Raw genomic sequence first — 25,886 nt, 5'->3', positions numbered from 1 at the left:
TGCACTCCCTCAGAAAAAAAAGAGTGTGAATGCGCATATATTATACAGAACTCTGAGCTTTTAACATGATCTATTTTTGACAGCTGCAAGTGTAATTGTCTAAAATTTTTAATTAACGGATCTTAGAAATATCGCAATCATTTTTGAAGTGAAATACTAAGTTTACCGTAATGTTTTAGAAAACTATTTTGATAATACAGCAGCATATGGCATTACTAACAATATGAAACATTCAGTATTAGCATTGCTACAGCAAAGTCTCAAAATTGACACAGCATAACATTATATATAATAACACTCAGTAACAGCCAGCTCCACTATGATGTGCTCCAAATGTAACAATGAGCATGATAAACCTAATCTCCTGCCGAGGCATCCCTTTCATAAACTCTGTTTCCCATGGTCAAGTTAAAACCCCTTATCTGTCAGAGCACAGTGTATAGCGGACAAGCACTAAAGAAGCTTATACACCTCAGAAAAAAACTATGTTCTGCAAAAAGTGTTTCATTATTCTTGTTCTTTTACTCTGAGCATTGAAAAATGGACTTTGCAGCAAAAGTTAACCCATTGATTGTCTAAAAGCATATAGCTTTGCAAGACGTTGCTTTGCAAGTGTAGTCTAAGATTTGAAGGGACATGGAAGTCAATAAAGCTTTATGATTCAGGTAGAATGCACAATTTAAAAAAAACTAAAATCCAATTAACTTCAGTTATCAAATTTACCTCTTTCCGGAAAAGATTAAATAAAATGGTGAACCCACCACCATTATCACTCTCCACACTTGATATGTAGCTTTGTGGCACCACCAAATATTAGGATCTAGAGCTACCCATGAAAGTCATATACACAAGTTTTGAAAGGGTTTATAAATCGAAGGCTTTTCCAATCCATTAGGAAACACAATTGTCATTTTGTTAATGTGTATATACACTCAACTGATTACGTGGGTGGGAGGAATTAAATTTTTTTAAATAAGTGGCCACGTTGGATTTTTTAGGGCCTGTTGAACACATTTTATACATTATATTATTTGAAACAAAAATATATAGTTCTATTTCATAAACTTCAAATTAAAAGGGCATCCTGATAATTATTTCATATATATACATTTAATTTCACTGCACAGTGTGCAAATGCTAATAACACAGCCTCAGACAATATTTTAATTTTAGTTCATTTTTATCCAGGGTTGTGGACTTGAGTCACTTGACTTGGACTTGACTTGGAATCAAGTTTCAAATTTTGTGACTTGTGACTCAACTCAACATTATCAAGGAAGACTTACTACTAGACTTAGATTTTGACAACAATGGCATGCGACTTGACTTGGACTCGAGCCCTCTGACTTGTAAAGACTATATACCTTTTAAAACCACATTAATAGAAGAGGCTTGCCGACCGCAGAGGACCGCCGCTGCCATGGATAAAGAGGACCAAGGGCCCCTTGTGCCATGAACCCCCTTTGTCCCCCAAAGGAACCAGATTCAAGATGGTGAGTAAGGGGGGGGGGGGTAAGGACAGATTTTTTAGGTTAGGTTATTTAATTTCTGGGGTTACTTTCGTTTTAAGGTTGGCCTTTTTATTTTTGTGTAATTTTGTTTTCAACTTAGAGAGTCTTAGGTTAGAGGTGTTGGGGGGGTCAGCTATAAGGGGGTTAATAGCATAGGGGGTTTATTGTGATGGTGTTGTGGCCATTTAGGGGCCAATAGAGTAGGGGGTTGCTGCGAATTAGGGTTTATTAGGGTTTATTATAGTAGGGGTTTCTTGTGATGGGGCTTGTGGCAGTTTAGGGGCCAATAGAGTAGGGGGTTGCTGTGAATTAGGGGTTAATATAATAGGGGTTTCTTGTTTCTTGTTTCTTGTGGCAGTTTAGGAGCAAATAGTGTAGGGGTTAATTGCAATGGGGTATGGTGGATTAGGGGTTAATAGTGTAGGGGTTAACTGTGATGGAGTATGGTGGATTAGGGGTTTATAGTGTAGGGGTTAATTGAGATGGGGATATGGCAGAATAGGTGTTAATAGTGTAGGGGGTTAATTGTGATGTATGTTGCAGCAGATTAGGGGTTAATAGTGTAGGGGGTTAATCGTGTAGCTCGTATTACTTTGTTTTTATGTTGTTATTTTTTTAGTGAAACTTTTCTAAAGCCCAAACCCTTTACGTGAGCTTTAAAGTTATGTAAAAAGTTTGAGCGTAAAATTTACTTTCAACTTGTAGTATAAGCGTAAGTTAATGCAATCACTATATTACAATATTGTGATCATGTTAACATTACTGCTCCACTTGTAATCTAGTCATTCGTTATTTGTCTGATAACAAAAACTCCAAAAAAACAACGAAAAAATTACTTTTTCAGATCTTTTTTGGTGATTGTCTGTACCATCTGGGGACATGATAATAAAAAAAAGTAAATCTCAAAATTGACTGGGACAGTGGTATTAGTTCTACCAAACTCTGTATAGTGAAATATATTTATGCAAAGGGAAAAAATAGCTTTACTGTCCCTTTAAATTGTTAGCATGATATGTGCGGCAGCCACTCAGACCATGAAGCATATACATTTGATTTAATAGGCTAGTTGTGCTAAGAGGTGCAATTTTGGGTATACAATAGACTAGAGGAGTAGTGCAGGATCTACAGTAAATTAGAAGGGCCTGAAAAAAAGCAACTTAGATATGTATTGTGGAGCGCTGGCATTAAATTAGACAAGCCTGTTGCTTTGTAAAATTAACTTTTTATTTTATGTATAAAGGAGAATATTTTATCTTAATCTTTAATACTTCAATGGCCTCCAATAAATGACAAAATCGTTAATTTTTTTATAAACTGGAAGTAAATAAGTAATAATTAGGGGTATGGTTACAAGCTGAGCTATTTTATTTTTATTGTGTGTAGAGAATTCATTTTTACTTTTTATTTTTAACTTACATTCTGCTTCAATGGACAACAATATATATTTTTTTAATCTGGCGGTGAAGAAATCAAAGTCAGGAGCAACGTTCTTTTAAGTTCATTTTTTATATGTCAAATTTGAATGTATGGTACACTTATAAAACAGAGGAAACAGTGCTCTTATATATATATATATATATATATATATATATATATATATATATATATATATATATATATATATATATATATATATATATATATATATTTATATATACTGTATATAGTTTAACATTACTTCAGGATTTCAGGTGACTAGCAAAGTGGAACAGCCATGACAGATTAAATTTGGCTAAGGGCTTTTGAGTTTTGTCATGGGCTATAACCCTAGACCTTTCTGAAATCTATAAAACTTTATTTACATTTTGTTTGCAAGCCTTTTGTGACAATCAAATATTGAATTGGCTTGTGAATGTGAATAATTAATGTTAATCATTATCAAATGTTTTGATATAACCAAATGTAATTAATGGTGAAATATCCAACAAAGGTGCAGGCTTGATCTGCTATGTGATAAGTACAACTAGGACAGAAGGAAATGAGTAATGTTTTAACTTACCTTTGATGGTAACCTGCAGGCAATGACAATTAAACAATTATTGTTAATTAATGCTATGAGCACTGGTGGAATTAATAACGTCTTAGACTATGGAAAGCAAACAAGATAAATATTCATAACCCGTAAAATATCTGGGGATTTGTTTTGTAGTATTTTGCAGAAAATGCTAGTACAAGTCAAAACATATCATATAAAACAATGTAAAGGTGATTAATTGTTTTAGAGGGCAAATTATACATTTAAATACATGTTCCTACATTCTACTTATCTAGAAGAACAAATAATAGTCTGTGGCATAAGTTTTTCTTATTAAGGGCCAGATAACAAGTGGAGCACTATTTAACGCTCCTGCTCCACCCGCGATAAACCCCTTATTGCTAGCGTGTGACTGTTAGCGTTCCACTCGTAATCTGGCCTTAAGTCGGCTTATAAAACAAATATCCAAATAACATTAGACTATTGTTCTATGAATTATAATACTATCTACTGAGACTGAGCTACAATTGGAATATTTAGCCTTTTATGCTTTGTTTTTTTATTGAAACCACTTTACAGTTTATCTCAATAAACCAAACACTGGAGCCACATCTGGAATATTCTTAAAGGGACATTAAACACTTAGAGCAAGATTTATCATAAGGCGAATGCCTCGATCGGTTGTAGACTCACTCATTTGAGCCTGCAACTCATATTTATGAAGCAGCGGTTTGAACCACTGCTTCATAAACCCTCTCGCATATTTATAGTTGGCGGATTAAAACCACCCCAGATTCATTTGGCCGGGGTGATTGACAAGCCCTGCTCTTACGTAATTTTTTGCATGAGGGTAGGGGGGCGGCATTGCACAAGCATTCACTTGTGCAGTGTTAAATATGGGGAACAAATGTACCCTACATCTGCAATCAAATGCTGATAGGTTCACAACATGTGATTCCTGTACATTCTCAGATTTATAAATCTTGCCTCTATCTAGTTGTGGGTGGCATGTTCAAATCCAGCTTTCATTGCATTTCCAGTGCTGACACGTTTGCATGTGCGCAGCAACCCTTCTTCAGATGCTCGCAGTGAAGGCTAAGTTCCAAAACGTCAGCCCCATAAATAAAGGGGAGTACGTGAAATGTATTTATAGAGTTTAACATCCCTTGAAATAATAGCAGTGTACTACTTATATAGATGCATAATATTTATTTACACATCTCATTACTACTTATGAAACCAAAATTCTTACACCGAGATTATAATTTGGCGTTAGCCTTAAAAAGCAGCGTTGAGAGGTCCCAACGCTGCTTTTTACCTAATGCTGGTATTACGAGTCAGGCAGGAAAGGGTCTACCGCTCACTTTTCTTCCGCGACTCGAGGCTACCGCAAATCCCCTTACGTCAATTGCGTATCCTATCTTTTTAATGGGATTTGCCTAACCCCGTAATTACGAGTCTTGGAAGAAGCGAGCGGTAGACCCTCTCCTGTCAAGACTCCTATCGCATTTAAAAGTCAGTAGTTAAGAGGTTTATGGGCTAACGTCGGAACATAAAACTCTTAACTAAAGTGATAAAAAGTACACTAACACCCATAAACTACCTATTAACCCCTAAACCGAGGCCCCCCCCACATCGCAAACACTATAATAAAATTATTTAACCCCTAATGTGCCGACCGGACATCGCCACCACTTTAATAAATGTATTAACCCCTAAACCGCCGCACTCCCGCCTCGCAAACACTAGTTAAATTTTATTAACCACTAATCTGCCACCCCAACGTCGCCGCTACTATATTAAAGGTATTAACCCCTAAACCTAAGTCTAAACCTAACCCTAACCCCCCCTAACTTAAATATAATTTAAATTAAACGAAATAAATTTAACATAATTAAATAAATTAATCCTATTTAAAACTAAATATTTACCGATAAAATAAACCCTAAGCTAGCTACAATATAACTAATAGTTACATTGTAGCTAGCTTAGGATTTATATTTATTTCACAGGCAACTTTGTATTTATTTTAACTAGGTACAATAGTTAATAAATAGCTATTAACTATTTAATAACTACCTAGCTAAAATAAGTACAAAATTACCTGTAAAATAAATCCTAACCTAAGTTACAATTACACCTAACACTACACTATCATTAAACTAATTACCTAAACTACCTACAATTAATTACAATTAAATTCAATAAACAAAATTACGAAAAACAAACAAACACTAAATTACAGAAAATTTTTTTACAAGAAGTTTAAACTAATTACACCTAATCTAAGCTCCCTAATAAAATAAAAAAGCCCCCCTCAATAATAAAATGCCCTACCCTATACTAAATTACAAATAGCCCTTAAAAGGGCCTTTTGCGGGGCATTGCCCCAAAGTATTCAGCTCTTTTACCTGTAAAAAAAAAGAACAATACCCCCCCAACATTACAACCCACCACCCACACACCCCTACTCTAAAACCCACCCAATCCCCCATTAAAAAAACCTACCACTACCCCATTGAAGATCACCCTACCTTGAAATGGTAGGGGTGTGTGGGTGGTGGGTTGTAATGTTGGGGGGTATTGTAATTTTTTTTTACAGGTAAAAGAGCTGATTACTTTGGGGCAATGCCCTGCAAAACGCCCTTTTAAGGGATATTTGTAATTTAGTATAGGGTAGGGCATTTTATTATTTTGAGGGGCTTTATATTTTATTAGGGGGATTAAATTAGGTGTAATTAGTTTAAAATTCTTGTAATTTTTTTTATTTTCTGTAATTTAGTGTTTGTTTGTTTTCGTAATTTAGTTTATTGAATTTAATTGTAATTAATTGTAGGTAGTTTAGGTAATTAGTTTAATGATAGTGTAGTGTTAGGTGTAATTGTAACTTAGGTTAGGATTTATTTTACAGGTAATTTTGTACTTATTTTAGCTAGGTAGTTATTAAATAGTTAATAACTATTTAATAACTATTGTACCTAGTTAAAATAAATACAAAGTTGCCTGTAAAATAAAAATAAATTATAAGCTAGATACAATGTAACTATTAGTTATATTGTAGCTATCTTATGGTTTATTTTATAGGTAAGGATTTAGTTTTAAATAGGAATAATTTATTTAATTGTAGTTATTTTATTTAGATTTATTTAAATTATATTTAAATTAGGGGGTGTTAGGGTAAGGGTTAGACTTAAGTTTAGGGGTTAATAATTTTATTATAGTGGCGGCGACGTTGGCGGCGGCAGATTAGGGGTTAATTAATTTAATATAGTTGCAGTAACATTGGGGGGGCAGATTACGGGTTAATAACTATAATGTAGGTGTTGGCGATGTTGGGGGCAGCAGGTTAGGGGTTTATAAGTATAATGTAGGTGGTGGTGTCCAGAGCGGCAGATTAGGGGTTAATAGTATAATGCAGGTGGCGACGATGTCGGGAGCGGCAGATTAGGGGTTAATAAGTGTAATATTAGGGGTGTTTAGACTCAGGGTTCATGTTAGGGTGTTAGGTGCAACATAACTTTTATTTTCTCATAGGAAACAATGGGGCTGCGTTAGGAGCTGAACGCTGCTTTTTTGCAGGTGTTAGTTTTTTTTTCAGCCAGCTCAGCCTCATTGTTTCCTATGGGGAAATCGTGCATGAGCACGTTTAGCCACCTTACCGCTACCGTAAGCAACGCTGGTATTGAGGTGAGATGTGGAGCTAAATTTTGCTCTACGCTCACCTTTTTGCGGCTAACGCCAGGTTTACAAAACCCTGTAATACCAGCATTGGCTTAAGGTAGCGTTAGAAAAAAAAGGCTTGTTAGCAATGCACCCCTGTTAACGCCAAACTCGTAATCTCGGTGTTAGTTTTTATAACAAGTTTATAAATAACTTATTTGAAACACATGAACCATTAAACAGTGCTATTCCAATTAAAAAGAAAACAATTTGGGCTAGATTACAAATGACTAAGTTGCGTTCTTATTACAAGTTGAAAGTAAATGGGTGTGTTGGATTAGCGCAAGTGAAGACCGAGTGTAAGGGGTAAAAAACCGTTGCACCAAGCACAACATAAGTAGATTAAAATAAAGTATTATTGGGGGGGAGTGTCCTGGTAGTGGCCATGCTAAGTCGCATTATCTGGAGCTCCTAGTTTGAACATCCTGAGATATATATGCCAGCTTTAGTTGCATTATTTAACTCAGATTTGATTAATGTCAAATATTCTGTATTTTTGATACATAAGTGCTGATCAGGACCATAAAGGCCTCAAGTGGTAGCCATCTTATGAGGCCTTAGATCCGGGTTGTTCAGTCGCATATGGACTGTAATTTATTTCTTTAATACATACCCATTTTGAACAGAGACCTAGAAAAAGTTAGATTTCTGCACTGTTAATGGCATAATGGAATTTCTAAATTGGTGGAAATCTGAGATGATGCAACTCATTCAAGATCATTTTTTGGAACTAAAGAAGAGTCTTTGTGAAGTATTTGATTAGTTGTCGGATTTCTCACCACACCAATCACAGGATCTGGAGGTATATGAGATTACATACTCTACTCATTTACAGAGCAATGTCTTAGACAACAACGGAGATGTTACTGACAACCTACGGGATCTGATCCCTAGATCTGATCTCCGCTCTCAAGAGGAAGTACTAGATAATCTGCTGAGTAACCCACTGGATTTTGGTGACTATTGGAACTATAAAGAAGTCCTGCTTTGTGCTATTTTTTACTATACAGGAACTTCTGAATGGTCTTACTATGCCATACAGTGCCTGAGTGCTCAGAAAATCACGGGGCACTTTCATGGTTCCTATACTAGTAACAGAGAATGCCGCCCAAACTATGAATGCTACGGGTGGTGAAACACTCTTCTGACCGGCAAGTAGTTGACCTCAGAATTTTTCTGCTCATTGTTTAAAACAGAGAATTGGAGTGGGCTGAGAAATCTCTGCTACTTCCAAACAATGTGCTCGGGTCAACTGGCTGCCTTTGCTTTATATGGGACTTATTTAAATTAGACGGAGTGTTACATTTTGATAACTACTATGATACCTGCAAGAGTTGATGAGAAAATTTTTTTTTATATACTCCTTATCGAGACCTCCAAGCTATATTATGCTACTGCATTTTGTTTCTAGCACTTGTTATAAGTATAATCTATTACCGATTTTTACTGAGTTTGAATGGCTTACAACGTATAATGCACATTGCAGTATAATTATCTCTAGGTGCTGCCCTTAAATATGTAAATAACATGATTATATGAGCCTCTGTCCTTTCTTATGTTACTGTATATACCCTGTTTCTTACTGAAGTATAAGATGAAATTAGAATATAGTATAATAATGTGAATTTTCTTACCAGGAAGTTAAATTTATCATGTGCAGTTTCAGCACAGAATGTGCAGATTTTCTAGTATTCCTTCTTGAGACTGTCAAGCCATATTAGGAATGGATATCACATCTTGCTTCCTTTCTTTGTCATATGGGTAATCTATTATAGTTTTATTTTAAACTTGAGTGGTTAATGACAAACAATCCACATTGTAGTAGAACTACTTTAAGGTACTGTCCTCAGATATGCATATAGCATGGCTAAATGAGTATTTGTCCTCCCTCCTGTTATATACCCTACTTGTTAAAGTAGTTTAAGGTTTAGAATATATTATAATAATGTGAATCTTCTTAACAGGAGGTTACATTTTCATGTACAATTCAAGGTTTGGTAGCAGGTTACCACTAGTACTTTTAGGCTAAAATCAATTGCCTACGTGCCATTGGGTATAGGGCCCATGCCCATATGGCATAGTTTACTCACATATAATAGTGGAAAACAAAAACATTATTATTTTACAGTAACTGCACAGATACTTCTTAGCTTTAAGTGCCTCATAACTACGTTTTTTTCTTATTCTTCTCTTTTCTATCTTAGCCAACAAAGCTTCTACTGCAAAATATCTTAAAAGAAGCAGTCTCAGACTTATTACGCATTTAGAGATTACTCTCATATTAGTTGTGCTTCTAGCTCCCTAATTAGCCGCATATCAGATAAACACCTAGGTCTCTGACAAACATTTTATTTTATGTACATATTTATGGTCCAAGAGTGCACATTAACATTGAAAGACTCCCTTACATAATGTAGATAAGTTAGGTGGGGTCCAAGAGCGGCTCCTTAATATCTACGAATGCACCAAATTTGGTGCAATAATATTGTTCCCTTGATTTGTAATGAGAGACAAAGATGTAACATAATCCATAAGTAGTAATGTATTTATTTCATTTTTATCCCTATATCTACTAGTGCACCAAATTTGGAACAATAATATTGTTTAATTTAGAAAGAGTATACAATTTTAATAAAGTTTCTAATTTACTTTTATTATCTAATATGCTTCATTGTCTTGCAGCATTGAACATAACCTTTCTGTGTTTTCAGACTCCCATTGATTACTATGGCAATCGCAGCCTCAAGGGTGGCAGTTTGAACAATAGGTATGCTGCGTACAGGGCCGGACTGGGAATAAAAAGCAGCCCTGGAAAATTTGGAGACCAGCCCTATTTTCTGTTGACAGCCCCATTTTTCTCAAAGGGGTTTACTGGGATACTCCTTCCTCAATATTTTGTTTCAGAATTATATTATATTAGTTTGTATGGAAAAAAAGTTGCCAGATTGTTGTTATAAGCCCAGTTGCATCCATTAATAACCTCTTTAAATTGTAGCTTTCCAGCCCCAGCTGCTGTAGCCCACCGGGAAATCTCCTGGTATCCTGGTAGGCCAATCCGGCCTTGGCTGCGTACCTGTTGAATATTTGATAAATTGGCAAGGGGGTCAAATGGAGTTGAATGTGACGGCGGTTGATCAGCATTTCGCTTAAATAACACAAGCATCGATCTGCGTCGGATTGATATTGCAGGAGCGTATATTACGTCACACATTTTATCATTTGATCATCTTGACGATTTGTTAACTATGGCGGATCAACTTTGTGTCTAATTTGACGCAGACTTCCAGCACATTATCCGTTGAAGCTTTGATAAATCGGCCACATTAACTGGAATTGTTATGAAATGAAACAGTATAATAATAGAACAAATAAATCTGCTATACAATGCATTTGTGTAAAAAACAAACAATAAAGGGGCCACTGTTTTTATAAACTGTATTTTTACATTACTAGTATAGTATCCATTTAAACTGTATCTTCTCATTTTACTTTTCTAATTCAGCATATTTGTGTTGATAAAGAGTAGATGAGTTACAGATATATTTTGAGAATACAGTGGGGAGGATGATGATGGCAGAATTCATTTTTGGAAGCAGAATGTGTCTTTAGTAGGTTTAATGGATAAGGGAGACTCTTTTTCAACAAATCTATAGCTTTGTATTACACAAATTCTAGACTGATGATTTCATGGCCTTTTTAGATCAGAATGTGGTTTGATGATATTGTGGAAAAGTGCCTGCAATTACAAGATAAGGGTTTCAAGGACTTTAGAATTTCTCTCTACGGCATTGATGATTCTGGTCTATACATTATCAGCTTATGCACCCAGGGGTCATAGGATAAAGTTCAGTGCAAAGCAGGATTGCTCCCTCCATGATGGTTTATAAGAGCCTGACTTACGAGGAGCACTTTCAGCAGAGCAAGCAGATGCTGCAGATATTTAAAGAGATATGAAACCCATTTTTCTTTCTTTCATGAATCAAATAGAACATGCATTATTAAGCAACTTTCTAATTTACTCCTATTATCAATTTGTATTTGTTCTCTTGGTATCTTTATTTGAAAATGCAGGAATGGAAGCTTAGGAGCCAGGCCATTTTTGGTTCAGGAACTTGGGTAGCACTTGCTGATTGGTGACTACATTTACAATAAAAAGGACATTATCCTGTAAGTGAAGAACATTGGAATGATAAATATGTAAGGTAAACATACATACACACCCTGGCACCCTGGTACTGAGACATTGTTTGTGAGAGTGTGCCTAATATATATACAGTACTTACACACATACATAAATTTATAGGTATAGATATATACTTTACCAAAAACAATCACATATATATGTATATATATGTATATATATATATAGATATATATATAAAATATATATATATATATATATATATATATATATATATATATATATATATAGAGAGAGAGAGAGAGAGAGAGAGAGAGAGAGAGAGAGAGAGAGAGAGAGAGAGAGAGAGAGAGAGAGAGAGAAATATTTATTTAAGAATAAATCAAACATAAAATTCTATGTGAAGACCATTGGAATGTGAAATTTTAATATTTCATGTTAAATTCAGCACACTTGGTTAAAGGTGATGGGGTTAACATGCAAGTATGAGTGTTAGTTTTTTTTTCCAGTTTTTGTGTTCCCTTGAAGTCTATGGGGGAATAAATCAACGCGTTCCAAATATTCTAAGTTCTATTTTTTGTGCGCGTTGGCTTAGCGGATGTGTGCAAACTTTTTAGTTTCAACTCTTAATGTGAAAGCAAACCGACATGTGTAAAAAGCCTCTGTCCAGGGCAATAAATAAATTATATATATATATATACAGACACACATACACACATACATACATACGTACGTACATACATACACACGCAGTTTTGGTCTTAATTTTGGAAACATTGGTTAGCACTGGGTTAAGTCATTGCCATCCTGGATGATTCCTAAGTTTTAAACAGATGCTACATTCATTAAAAACTTAGGAGTCACCCAGCATGACGAGGAGTTAAAGGGACAGTCTAGTCAAAATTAAACTTTCATTATTCAGATAGGACATGTGATTTTAATCAACTTTCCGGTTTACTTTTATCATCAAATTAGCTTTTTTCTCTTAGTATTCTTAGTTTAAACTAAACCTAGGCAGACTCATATGCTAATTTCTAAACCCTTGAGGGCTGCCTCTTATCACAGGCCTTTTAAATTCCTGTTCAACACAAAGAGACAAAGTACACGTGGGCCATATAGATAACACTGTGTTCAGGCACAGGGGGTTATTTAAGATATAGCACAAAACAATGCTAACTGCAAGACAATAGATAATAAACAGTCACAGTCATGTAATCAGGGGGCTATCAGAAGGTTCTTAGATACAAGGTAATCACAAAGGTAAAAAGTATATTAATATAACTGTGTTGTTTATGCAAAACTGGGGAATGGGTAATAAAGGGATTATCTATCTTTTAAAACAAAAACAATTCTATGGTAGACTGTCCCTTTAAAGGGCCATTATACACTCATTTTTTCTTTGCATAAATGTTTTGTAGATGATCTATTTATAAAGCCCATAAAGTTTGTTTTTTTAAAAATGTATAGTTTTGATTTTTAAATAACATTGCTCTGATTTTCAGACTCCTAACCAAGCCCCAAAGTTTTATTTGAATACCGTCAGCTACCTACTCCAGCTTGCTCCTGTTTGTGTAAAGGGTCTTTTCATATGCAAAAGAAGGGTGAGGGGGGAGTGTCTTATTTCCCACTTGCAGTGGGCTTTCCAACTGCCTTTTCAACAGAGTTAAACTGAAAGCTTCTAAGTACGTTTTTAAACCATTTTATACTGGATTTTTATATCAGTATCTGTGCATCTTATTCTTTATAGTAGTGTCTATTACATGCAGTTATAAGAAAATGAGTGTATACTGTCCCTTTAACCCTACCAGAATTAATATTATATGAACCAGACTGAATTGTGAACCCCTCCTGTATAACCAGTCAAGCAAGGTTTAAATGTAATTAAACAATGTGATATAGAAAAACAATGGAGTCTTGTCAGCATAAATAAAAGCTGGAGACACTTTTAAAACAGAGAAACTGTCAGATATAAAGAATATGGGCTAGATTACAAGTGGTGCGCTAAATATCGCTTGCGCTGGTATTACAAGGAAATCGAAATGGATTGCTAGGAAGCATTGCGCTCAGTGGGAGCCTCGTTCTGATGTCGTCAAAACCTTGTGCAGAGAAGGGGGAAAGTAGCGCAGTGATGGGCAGCATTTTAAATATATATGTATATGCTTATATACATATATATGTATGTGTTAATATGTGTCAATGCACATATTAACACATAAATATATATGTAAATAAGCATATACATATATATTTACATTGTGGTCTGTGGGAACACACAGTTCTCATAGACGGCAATGTAAAGGCACTTTTCAGTGCTGTATTTTTTCTAACACCCCACTCCCACCAACTTTAAAGCCCCATAAACTGCCATGTGCAGTTATTTTTTATTAAAAAAGAATGCTAGATTTTTTTTATACGTTGTACAAAAAACGGTCGTTAACAACCAACGACGTACCCTGTACATCGTTAGTGTTTTCAAGCCGCTTTAATGTTATTGCAGTGATGCCTCGATATTGAGGCATCCTGCAATAACATTCGTTAGCCATCCGATGCAGAGAGATCCACTCTGTGGCCTTCTCTGCATCGGCTATCGATGGTCACGATCATTGGTGGGTGGAAGCCGTTGCAGGGAGGTGGGTGAGTGGCCATCTATGGGTGTTGTGCAACAGAGGGGGGCGGGATCATGTTCAGGGGTGCCGGGAGCACGCACGGGGGCGGGTGGGAATGCTACACTATGGCACAATTGTTGTACGATAAAGTGGGAGAGAGGAGGGAGGGAATTTTTGTCTAAGGGATCTGGGAGGGGGTGGGAGGGGGGTTAGTTTTTGAGGGGGGGCAGCTACACTACAGAAAAATTATGTAAAAATACAAAAAAAATACAACATTTTATGGCAAATTGCCAGTACCCAAGATGGCGCACAATAAGTTAGAGGGGGAAAGTTAGAGAGCTGTTTGGGGGGGGGGGATCAGTAAGGTTGGGGACTAAGGGGGGATCCTACACAGCAGAATATGTTTTAAAAAAAACCCCAAAACTTTTATTTTAGTACTGGCAGACTTTTTGCCAGTACTTAAGATGGTGGGGACAATTGTGGGGTGACGGTGGGAGAGAGCTGTTTGGGAGGGATCAGGGGGTGGGATGTGTCAGGTGGGAGGCTTATATCTACACTAAAGCTAAAATTAACCCTTCAAGCTCCCTACAAGCTACCTAATTATCCCCTTCACTGCTGCACATAATACAAGTGTGGTGCGCAGCTGCATTTAGCGGCCTTCTAATTACCAAAATGCAACGCCAAAGCCATATATGTCTGCTATTTCTGAACAAAGGGGATCCCAGAGAAGCTTTTACAACTATTTGTGCCATAATTGCACAAGCTGTTTGTAAATAATTTCAGTGAGAAACCTAAAATTGTGAACATTTTTACTTTTTTTTTTATTTGATCGCATTTGGCGGTGAAATGGTGGCAAGAAATATACCAAAATGGGCCCAGATCAATACTTTGGGTTGTCTACTACACTACACTAAAGCTAAAATTAACCCTACAAGCTCCCTACGAGCTACCTAATTAACCCCTTCACTGCTGGGCATAATACATGTGTGATGCGCAGTGGCATTTAGCGGCCTTCTAATTACCAAAAAGCAATGCCAAAGTCATATAAGTCTGCTATTTCTGAACAAAGGGGACCCCAGAGAAGCATTTACAACCATTTGTGTCATAATTGAACAAGCTGTTTGTAAATAATTTCAGTGAGAAACCTAAAGTTTGTGAAAAAGTTTGGGAAAAAGTGAACTATTTTTTTAATTTGATTGCATTTGGTGGTGAAATGGTGGCATGAAATATACCAAAATGGGCCTAGATCAATACTTTGGGTTGTCTTCTAAAAAAATATATACATGTCAAGGGATATTCAGGGATTCCTGACAGATATCAGTGTTCCAATATAACTATCGCTAATTTTGAAAAAAAAAAAATGGTTTGCAAATAGCAAAGTGCTACTTGTATTTATTTCCCTATAACTTGCAAAAAACGCAAAGAACATGTAAACATTGGGTATTTCTAAACTCAGGACAAAATTTAGAAACTATTTAGTATGGTTGTTTTTTGGTGTTTGTAGATGTGTAACAGATTTTGGGGGTCAAAGTTAGAAAAAGTGTGTTTTTTTCTATTTTTTTATCATATTTTCTATTTTTTTTATAGTTAATTATAAGATATAAGATATGATGAAAATAATGGTATCTTTAGAAAGTCCATTTAATGGCGAGAAAATGGTATATAATATGTGTGGGTACAGTAAATGAGTAAGAGGAATATTACAGCTAAACACAGAAAAGTAAAAATAGCCTTGGTCCCAAACGGTCAGAAAATGGAAAAAGTGCTCTGGTCCTTAAGGGTTAATAAAAACACTATAATGCCCTCTATTTTGAGGGCACTTTTAAAAAAGTAAAGAAAATTAACCACAGATCTGATCTCTGGCTAATTTTTTGAGGGCTAATTGCTACCACTTATAATGTCTGGTTAATTAAGTGCTTCACTTGTAATCTAGCCCTATATGTGTTACATTTGCTTTATGGTAACAGCTTAAAAAATAGGAAAAAAATAGTTTTAATAAATTCTAAAGTAAGGAGAAATCCATGTAGAATGTTTGGGCTTAGTAATATACCACCAGTATGCAGGGAAGATAGTGACCCATATAATAATTATGAAACCAGAATGCCATGCTGTAACTATAAAGTTATCAAAGTTATAGTTTTCTAGAAGTAATTTATACATTTTGATTAGCTGTGTAGCTCTGTATTAATCCCTCTGAGAACCATATAGGGTTGCCTGATGTACGCCACAGAAATAACTGGGCAATCTGCAGGTGATTGGTCTCAATGGTTTTTGGATCACACAAACTTCCCCCACAAAAGCTCTACCTTAGAACCCACTCTTGATCCTACATGTATATTTTTCCCAACCAAGCAGTTATTTTACCCCTTGGCTACCAATAATAACATACAAATCAATATTTGTGTTGAGGCGCAGGAGGCCTTTATATTAAGACTTTAAAAAATTGGACAAAGTAGGGAAAAAGTGTCCAATATTTTTTGAAGATTTTACTGGACAGTTTACTAAAATACAGGACTGTGGTTAAATTATTATTCATATTATTCTGTAGGCTTTATTCTTCCAGTGGTGAAAAAGATGGGGGCAGGGTGCTGGTGATATTGGGGAATGGCATATGGTGTGGGGGAGGGGTATTGGTGATGGTGGCGGGTCCATGCCAAATATTTGCCGGGGGCCAAAAAGGCAACAGATTCTAAACCCTCTTTAATGCTAGAAATCTAAAACCTACTAAAAAAAGCAAAAAGTATTTTTGGACTTATTTTTCCCTACCTTGCATTGATCAGTATGGGCATACTGACCAAACTCAGCGGCATGGAGAGAGATCATACAAAATCTTTGGGGTCTTTTTTTAAGCATTATATAGTAATGTATGTCTTTTTTTTATACCCATAGTGAAATAAATAGCTCAAACTAAAAAGTTGTCTTTCTAAAATTCTTTGAGGTACCTCTCAGTTCTGACGAGTCCTCTCAGAGCATCTCGCCAGTGCAGAGAGCTTTAGATCACCTGCCCTAAGTCACAAGGATAGAAATCTAGACCACAGATATGCAAATAGATTGGAAATTTGTCTCTATACAATATGTGCTTCAGTTACTTCTACCTATGTCTGCAATTTTATTTTTGCAACCATAAAGAAACAGTATTAAATTGTATAGAACATGTATTGTGCTTACAAATGCAGAGTATGTCAGTCATTTTACCCAATTAAGATGCAAAGCAGATTCATTTAATTTATATAGACAAGAGGAAATTTATGAAAGTAAACAATTGAAATTAATTTAAAAAACAGTAGGACATTTATACCTCATGCCTGTTCAATATGTTACCTAAAACAAATGCTTCAAAGGCTAGCACATACTATAATTATTTAGCCTTATAATATATACATTAAAATTCATACTGACCATGGCTAATATTATAGTGAATGTACACAGCAATTTAATTCACTTCTTGATAAAACCCATTCTGTAAATCTACTCACCATCTCTGAGCAGTAAACTGGGGGAGCATTTGTAACACAGCACGTTGATGCTAAACTTGTTCGCTTTTCCACTAATTCTTCCAGCTTGCTTGCTGATAATTTAGGAAATCTCCTGCTGAACATTTTGGTAGTCCTGTGACAGGGAACACAACACAGAGTTTATTGATAAAAGTTTTGTAGTAGTTTTATATTCTGTTTATAATTATAACTTATTGCTTTTGTAAATAATAAAACAACCTGATAGAAGAATTGTTAGTTACAAAGACATACAATAAAATTATTGTTATTAAAACACAGACACACCCAAATTATGAGTTATATACTGATACTGAATTATTGAAAAGAACAGAATCTGGGTATAGTAAAGAAAATGTATGCAAGATATTAAAGTTAGGCACTTCCATTCAATTACAACAAGCACAAAAAAATAGCAGCACCATTTATTGAGCCAGACAAAAAAAAAAGACATTTTGGACCTGATGCATCCATTAGCATCACATATAAATACCCATTAAATACCCCACCCCTTATACATCATATAGTAGAAAATACATATACACATCGCCACCTAGTGAACAAAAGTATTTCTTTTTTTTATGAAACAAAAAACATGTCACATCAATCTAAAAAATAAAAAAAAAGCCTAATCAAAGTCTCTGTTCATACCACCTGGCAATAAAATTCCAAGTTCATATATCCAAATCGCTTCTCTCATATTCAACTTGCAGATCAAAGTGTGTATAGGGTATGACCAGGTAATCCTTTATATGAGATTAAAAGAGAAATTGAGCCGTGTGCTCTAGCGGCACAATGAATATACTGTATATTCCCTGTTCTATATACCTCACCTAAGGTATATAAAACATTTAAAGGCTCCTCAAGGCCACCTCATAGTGGCTGGGATGGGACCTGTGTTATTTCTATTTATTTAGATACGGTTTTAATGCCCTTGGTTGTTTTGAATTCAGCTAAAAAATGTAGCTTTAGAGGAAAATAAGGGTAATAAATTAGAGTGTGTAATTTTAAGACTATCGAACATGCAGCACTGTGTGTTTAACCATAAAAACAATAAAACAGCAGTTTTGCAATTCAAAAACTATGGAATTAAAAATATTAATAGCCATCCCTTGTGACTTCCGTTATAATCAATGGAACGGCATCTCGATCTCATAACTCTTGAGACTTTAAAACATTACAGAACAAGCACATTAAAACAGGAAACAAAATTCCCTCTATAAAACAGTCCACTCTAAAATATGCAGAAAAAAGACCCAGACACAATATACTTCACAAGGGGCAACACAGTCTTTATGAGTTTGGCATGCTGAGCTTTAATGTATACATATAATATAATGTATACATGCATACATATAAAGTACACACACACAAAAGCACATGCATACACAAACAAGCACACATACATACATATAAAGTACACACACACAAAAGCACATGCATACACAAACAAGCACACATACATACATACATATAAAGTACACACACACAAAAGCACATGCATACACAAACAAGCACAAATACATACATATAAAGTACACACACACAAAAGCACATGCATACATATAAAGTACATATACAAAAGCACATTCATACACAAACAAGCGCACATACATACATATAAAGTACACACACACAAAAGCACATGCATACATATAAAGTACATATACAAAAGCACATTCATACACAAACAAGCGCACATACATACATATAAAGTACACACACACACAAAAGCACATACATACATATAAAGTACATATACAAAAGCACATTCATACACAAACAAGCGCACATACATACATATAAAGTACACACACACACAAAAGCACATACATACATATAAAGTACACACACAAATGCACATGAATACAAACATACTTTCACATTCAAAAGCACATTCATACATACACAAGCACAAATGCATACATATAAAGTATATACACACAAGCACACATACATACATATAAAGTACACACACAAATGCACATGCAAACATACATGCACTAAAACACATTCATACACACACATACATATGTACATACAAAGTACACAAATACACATACATACATACACACACACAAAATACGCATACATACATATAAAGTACACACACAAATGCACATGCATAGACACAGCACATTTACATACATATAAAGTAGACACACACAAATGCACATGCATAGACACAGCACATTTACATACATATAAAGTAGACACACACAAATGCACATGCATAGACACAGCACATTTACATAAATATAAAGTAGACACATACAAATGCACATGCATATGTGCATACATGTAAAAAAAAACATTCTTACACACATACAATGTACACATACACACAAATGCACATACATACATACAAACTACACACACACACAATACAAAGTAAACACACACAGTCACAAAAAATGGTTTCACATGCACAAATACACTCATATACACAGGCAGTATATACACACACACCAAAACGTGTGATGCCAGAACCCTAAATACACAACTGGTTGTTGCTAAATCCAATGAGAATAAAAGAAAGAAAGAAAGAAAGAAAGAAAGAAAGAAAGAAAGAAAGAAAGAAAGAAAGAAAGAAAGAAAGAAAGAAAGAAAGAAAGAAAGAAAGAGAAAAAAAAAGAAAAAGAGAAAAAGTTTTCTATTTTGTAAAATATGATTACATAAAACAACACATATTGATTTTCAAATTAACATGAAGTGCATGTTTGTGCACACTCATCTGTAGAGACAGATTGATCATCAGTGGATAAAAACCTTACATAGCTCTTCTGATTGACAGAGAGAGTTCTACACACTAAGCATTAAGATTTAATACATAAAGTTTGCTTACAATTTAGCATAATTTAATCCTTAGTTTTCCCAAAAAGTTTACAAAATAAAACTGTATGAAATATACAAAAAATGTGTTTTACTTTACAATTATTAATAACCCATAAAAATACACCTACATGTATATTTATATTCTATCTGTGGAATGTAGTGGTTAATGCAAATTTACATTTTAATGAGAATTATAAGGAACTTTAACCTTTGAGTATGCTAGCTAGAGCAAGAAAAATGTTTAGTTTTTTTATGTAAGTGTAATTGATTGTGTTATTCTGATTAATGCAGGAAGAGAAAGGAACTATTCTCTGTAATTGCATTTTTTTTCCTTTAAATAGTTTTTATTGACAATTTTTCTTATACAATAGTAACACAAACAGGCATACAGGTAACATAAATCAGTAAATATACATACACGTAGGAATACACTGTATTTCTTTACTAATCGATTCAGCATGGGTGTTAGAGAAGGAAGAGGAGGGATCAGTAAAAGGGTCAAAGGGATGTAATTGCATTTTTATGTGAGATCACTGTATTATCTAAGCCATTAGGATGCTTTTTTTGCATATAATCTAGAACGTCTAAAATAATGGCTTAATATCACAGATAAAATGGAGGGTAAGGAGCCTTTTAGAAGTTATTTAGAAGTTACTATTATAAGTGTTTTGCTTTTTTTTAACAAAAGATAACTTTTAAAGAAAAGTGGGGAGTTGAATGTTAAAGAGACATGAAATAAAAAACAACTTTCTTTCCTAAAAAATATAAATACTCCATCTCATGAATTTGTGTGGTTTTTTAATCAAAAAGGCAAACAACAGTAGATGTAGATATGTTTGCCTGCTGCACATGCACTCACCACCATGCACTCGCAGCCAAGAGGGGGGAAGTAGGCAGTATTGATTTTTCTTTATCCAAAAAACACAAACAACACAGTCCAGCACTCAGGTCACTGCAAGCCACACAGGGATAACCAAATATATCCCTAGGTACATATCAGCGAATCCAATAGGTGGCAGCAAAGTGTAGAAATAGGAGCTTTATTTAGCACATATGATAAGCGACGTTTTGGGAACACCTTCCCTTAGTCATGCAATAAAAGTAAATGATACAATATCATCCTTATTTACCCTTACACCACTAGGGGGGCAGTAGAAGGATATTTACAACATTAACTGTTTGTATTCCAATTACAACATATTAGTAAGAGGATTCAAAGGATGAACAACAAAATATCTAACATGACACTGAAGATAGCATGCTACATTATCTCAAGTAAATCAATATCTGTAACAACTATGCAATAGTAATTATTTACAAAGAACCATAGGCAAATAAAGCATTTTTTAAGGGAATCATTTAAATACATTTTCAGCATTTTTGCAAAAATTTTAATGCAGAATTATTTAATGCAGAATTTTAGCACAGGATTTTAAATCTATGGAGTAATTACCCCACACAAGACAATATCAGAAACTAATAGAATCTTATAAAAATACAGAAAGATCCCAATCTCTATTAAGGCCATCTTAATAAAGTATCCAGTTTATGTATCCAGAAACATTCCCTTTGTTTTACTAAAAGATCTCTATTTCCTCCTCTTCTAGGTCTAGGTACAAATTAAATTATTTGAAATATAAGTTGATTCACAGCATGACCCATTAAATTAAAATGGCAAGCTACTGGGGCAAATTTATTATTGGTCCTAATAGTACTTTTGTGTTCAACTATGCGATCCATAATGCACCTTGTAGTCTCTTCCACATAGCTCCGCCCACAAGGGCACTTCACCAGATACACAACATATTGTGTTTGGCAAGTAAAATAACCATTAATCTTATACTTCTTACCCAAGTTGGGGTGATGAAAAACAGACCCCTTGATTAGATGACTGCAACAAGAGCACCCCAGACAGTGGTAACATCCCATATTCTTACTACTTATGTATCTTTGTTTATCAGTACAAATAGAAGAACCAATATCAGCTCTAATTAGTTTTTGATGTAGATTAAAGCCTCTTTTAAAAGCTGCCATAGGGGTTACTGTGAACTCAGGGACATCCAGATTACATTTACCAAGAATACCCTAATGTTTCTTAATAATGTTTTGAATACGGTAATTTTGGGAATTGAATTCAGAAACGAAGACCATCCGCTGTTCATTATGATGGCTATCCTTGTCACACTGTTTCTTTTTAAGACCCAACAGGGTTTCTCTAGAAATCGAGGATACCAAATTCATCTCTTTTTCAGTAATACTCAGAGGATAGCCATGTTCCACAAAACAATCCCTCATTTCACTAAGCCTCAGATCAAATAAAGTCTCATCAGCCACAATTCTTTGGACCCTTAACAATTGATTTTTCTTTACAAATTAAGGCAAATTAAGTTAATTTAATGCTTTCTTATTTTTTTTCCACTTTGTATCAATAAACAAAATAAACAATTATGGGCTAGATTACATGAGTGAGTGCTAATACTGCTGAAAGTAAACTTTTAATGTAGGTGGGTATAGCACAAGTATTACAACTTCAAAGTAAATGATTTGCGCTAACATTTTCCCCTATGTGAAGAGCATTAGAATGTAACATATTTACAGTAAATACACATTATAAAATATTAAAATGGATTAAAGTGGAAAGGGCTTCAAAGTGTGTGTGTTTGTGTGTTTATATGTATATACATGTCTATTTCAAAATAAATAGAACATTTTCCCTTATGGGAATAACATTGGAATGTCAAATGTTTACATTACATACACAGTACATACACAGTAAAACACATTAAATTAAATATATAAATGTATTAAATATTATTTATTGTGTTTTAAGGTATTTGAGTGGAAAGGGCTCTACAGTATATAGCCATATGTATATATGTGTATACATGTGAATATATGTGTTTTTATGTGAAAAAATGTATGTATATACATATACACATGTAAACAAATACATATGTATACACATATATACATATGTATACACATATATACATACACACATGTATATGTGTATATATATATATACACATTATCGCTCTTTCCATTCAAATACCTTGTCATATACCATATACCTTTCAACACTTATAACTTTTTAATTTTAATATTTATGTGAATCATTTTTATTATGTAGTGTATATATGAGTAGAACACTTTATTTTAAGGCATTTATTTTGTGTTAAATGCAACTTTTTTAACCCTAACCCTTTACGTCAGGTCTTTAGTCGCGCTAATCCTACGAGCACAAATTTAGTTTGCACTCGTGTGGTAGCGTTTACTTTCAACTTGTAATATGAGCACAAGTTAATTTGAGCACAGTATTTTAATATCTCCCGAATGCTAATGTTAGCGCGACACTTGCAATCTAGCCCCTAGAAGTCTCTTTCAGGAATCCTTCAAAGCCCTTTTCTTCCATCTCAGATCCCAGCAGAAAACCTCAGAAGAGAAGGTTGGCAATAGTGCAATATTTTTTTTATCAAACTGGCTGCACTAAAAGGAACATACTCCCAAGGATACGTGAAAGAATAGAAGATTTTCTATTCAAAGGTCACCAGAATAGACAATAGTAAAATTCCAGCTTTAATAAAATCCAATAAATGCTCAAAATGTCTGTCAAAAAGCTCAAGCGATTTCAGCAGCTATAACTACCTTCCTCAAGAGCAATTAAAATCACAATAAATTATATATGATATATATACATATAGCTCATTTATTGTGATTTTACAGATTTTGAGCTTCTATTGGACTTCATTAAAGCTGGAATTTTACTGCCATTGTCTATTCCGGTGACTTTTGAATAACATCCTCTCATTTACTCACGTATCCCTGTGAGTATGTTGCTTTTAGTGCAGCCTGTTTGTTAAACACTATTGTCGGGCTTCTCATCTGAGGTTTTTGTTGAGATCTGGTGGAAGAAAAGGGCTTTGATGGTTCCCTGTGAGGGACTGCACCGCCATTTCAAAACAGTCCTTTGAATTTGTGTAATGTGATAATATTACTTTCTCTCCTATAGTAACATTTGTTGTAACACTATTCCTAATATACAAATAACCGTAAAGTAATCTGGACCACAAAGGTTTTTCAATCCCTCGTTACCTCATTCCTCGCATGTTGCAATAATAACTGGCCATATTCCATATTGACTTTGATGAACTTGGTATCTTGCTCCCTATATACAAACATATATATGCATACACATATATATATATATATATATACAGTATATATATATATATATATATATACACACACACACACACACACATATACAGTATATTTATTAGACATGTGCTCGCCAGTAAATTTCAGAATCTCTGAATCACCCGATTGTCGTCCTAATTTTGGTTCGGAATGAAACTAATTGCACATGTCTAAGTTATATATATATATCTTCAAACGTTAAATCGACAATCTGTTTGTGATATGGCGGGGCAATAGCAGTGCATTATTGGAATGGTTTGAGAACTTAAATAAAGTCAACCCTCAGGTCCAATTCAAGATGAATCACCATAATCAACAGATCGACTTTTTGGATATACGTATCTTTAGGGACAGATGGTTTCTGTACAACCTTGTTTCAGAAGGAGACAGATCGCAACTCACTGTTGGAAGTATCCAGTTGTCATCCACCAAACCTAAAACGTGCCCTACCGGTCTCACAATTAAAAAGGGTTTTTCATAATAATACGGATGAAGTAAAAAGAAATGAACAACTCTCATTGATGCAGTTGAAATTCAGAGAAAGGGGAAAAGGAACAAAACAACTTCATCAGGCGTTACAACTAACAGATGGTCTAACCCAGGAGCAAGCCCTACAGAAAAATAAAAAAGAGGAAAAAGCCAAGAGGATGATTTTTACAACTACTTTCACTCCAGAAAGACTGGGTTTTTCCAGAATATTAAAAGATACTTGGGACATTATCTCTACCGATAAGTCCCTACCACTCACCCAGATGGAACCCCCTATGGTGGGGTTTAGGAGAGGACGATCTCTGAAAGATTTAATGTTACGGCCCTACAGGGAAAGCTACACCCAGAGAACCTGGTTAAGTACCTCCAAAAAAGGTTGCTTCTGTTGCAGTGGATGCATTACCTGTGGAGGACTAACCAGAGTACACGTTTCATACACCCCTGGACAAACAAAAAGTTTTTTTATTAAACATAGTGTTACGTGCACAAAAAAAATAATTGCATACCTCCTACATTGCCCATGTAGAAGGTTCTATGTGAGTAAGACCCAGGATGATCTGAGGACCTGAATGGTAAATCACTGCTCATCAATACGAGCAGCTATCAAAAATGGTGTGTCGCACCAGCCGGTGGCCAGGCATTTCCTGGAATTTAAGCATGCCGTTTTGGACCTCAGATACATCATTATAGACCATATTCTAGCAAGACCTAGGGTTGGAGATAAGGCTAGGAGCCTTTTACAAAGAGAATCTCGTTGGATTTTTTATTTGGATACCCTTATGCCAAAGGGTTTAAATATACATCTGGATTTCCAGTGTTTCTTGTAATGGGCTCCTAGCATATCTGTAGTATGCAAAATTTAATATAGTGTAGGTTTTTGGCTGTAGATAATCATCTTAGTTAGGTGTTTAATATCTCCCC

General features: G+C 34.8%; 1 protein-coding gene across 1 annotated transcript in view; it reads right to left on the bottom strand.

Annotated features, from left to right (window-relative positions):
* GC (GC vitamin D binding protein) overlaps window positions 1-25,886 on the bottom strand; it is a 286,233-nt gene that overhangs the window by 24,797 nt on the left and 235,550 nt on the right. The window contains exon 11 of the mRNA XM_053703332.1: window positions 17,430-17,562. Coding sequence (XP_053559307.1) covers window positions 17,430-17,562 — 133 coding nt within the window. The remainder of the gene's footprint in view (window positions 1-17,429; window positions 17,563-25,886) is intronic.

The sequence above is a fragment of the Bombina bombina genome, chromosome 2 (assembly GCF_027579735.1).
Source record: "Bombina bombina isolate aBomBom1 chromosome 2, aBomBom1.pri, whole genome shotgun sequence".
Lineage (NCBI taxonomy): Eukaryota > Metazoa > Chordata > Amphibia > Anura > Bombinatoridae > Bombina > Bombina bombina.
The sequence above is the reverse complement of the archived record's forward strand: the minus strand, read 5'-3'. Positions and strand labels throughout refer to the sequence as shown.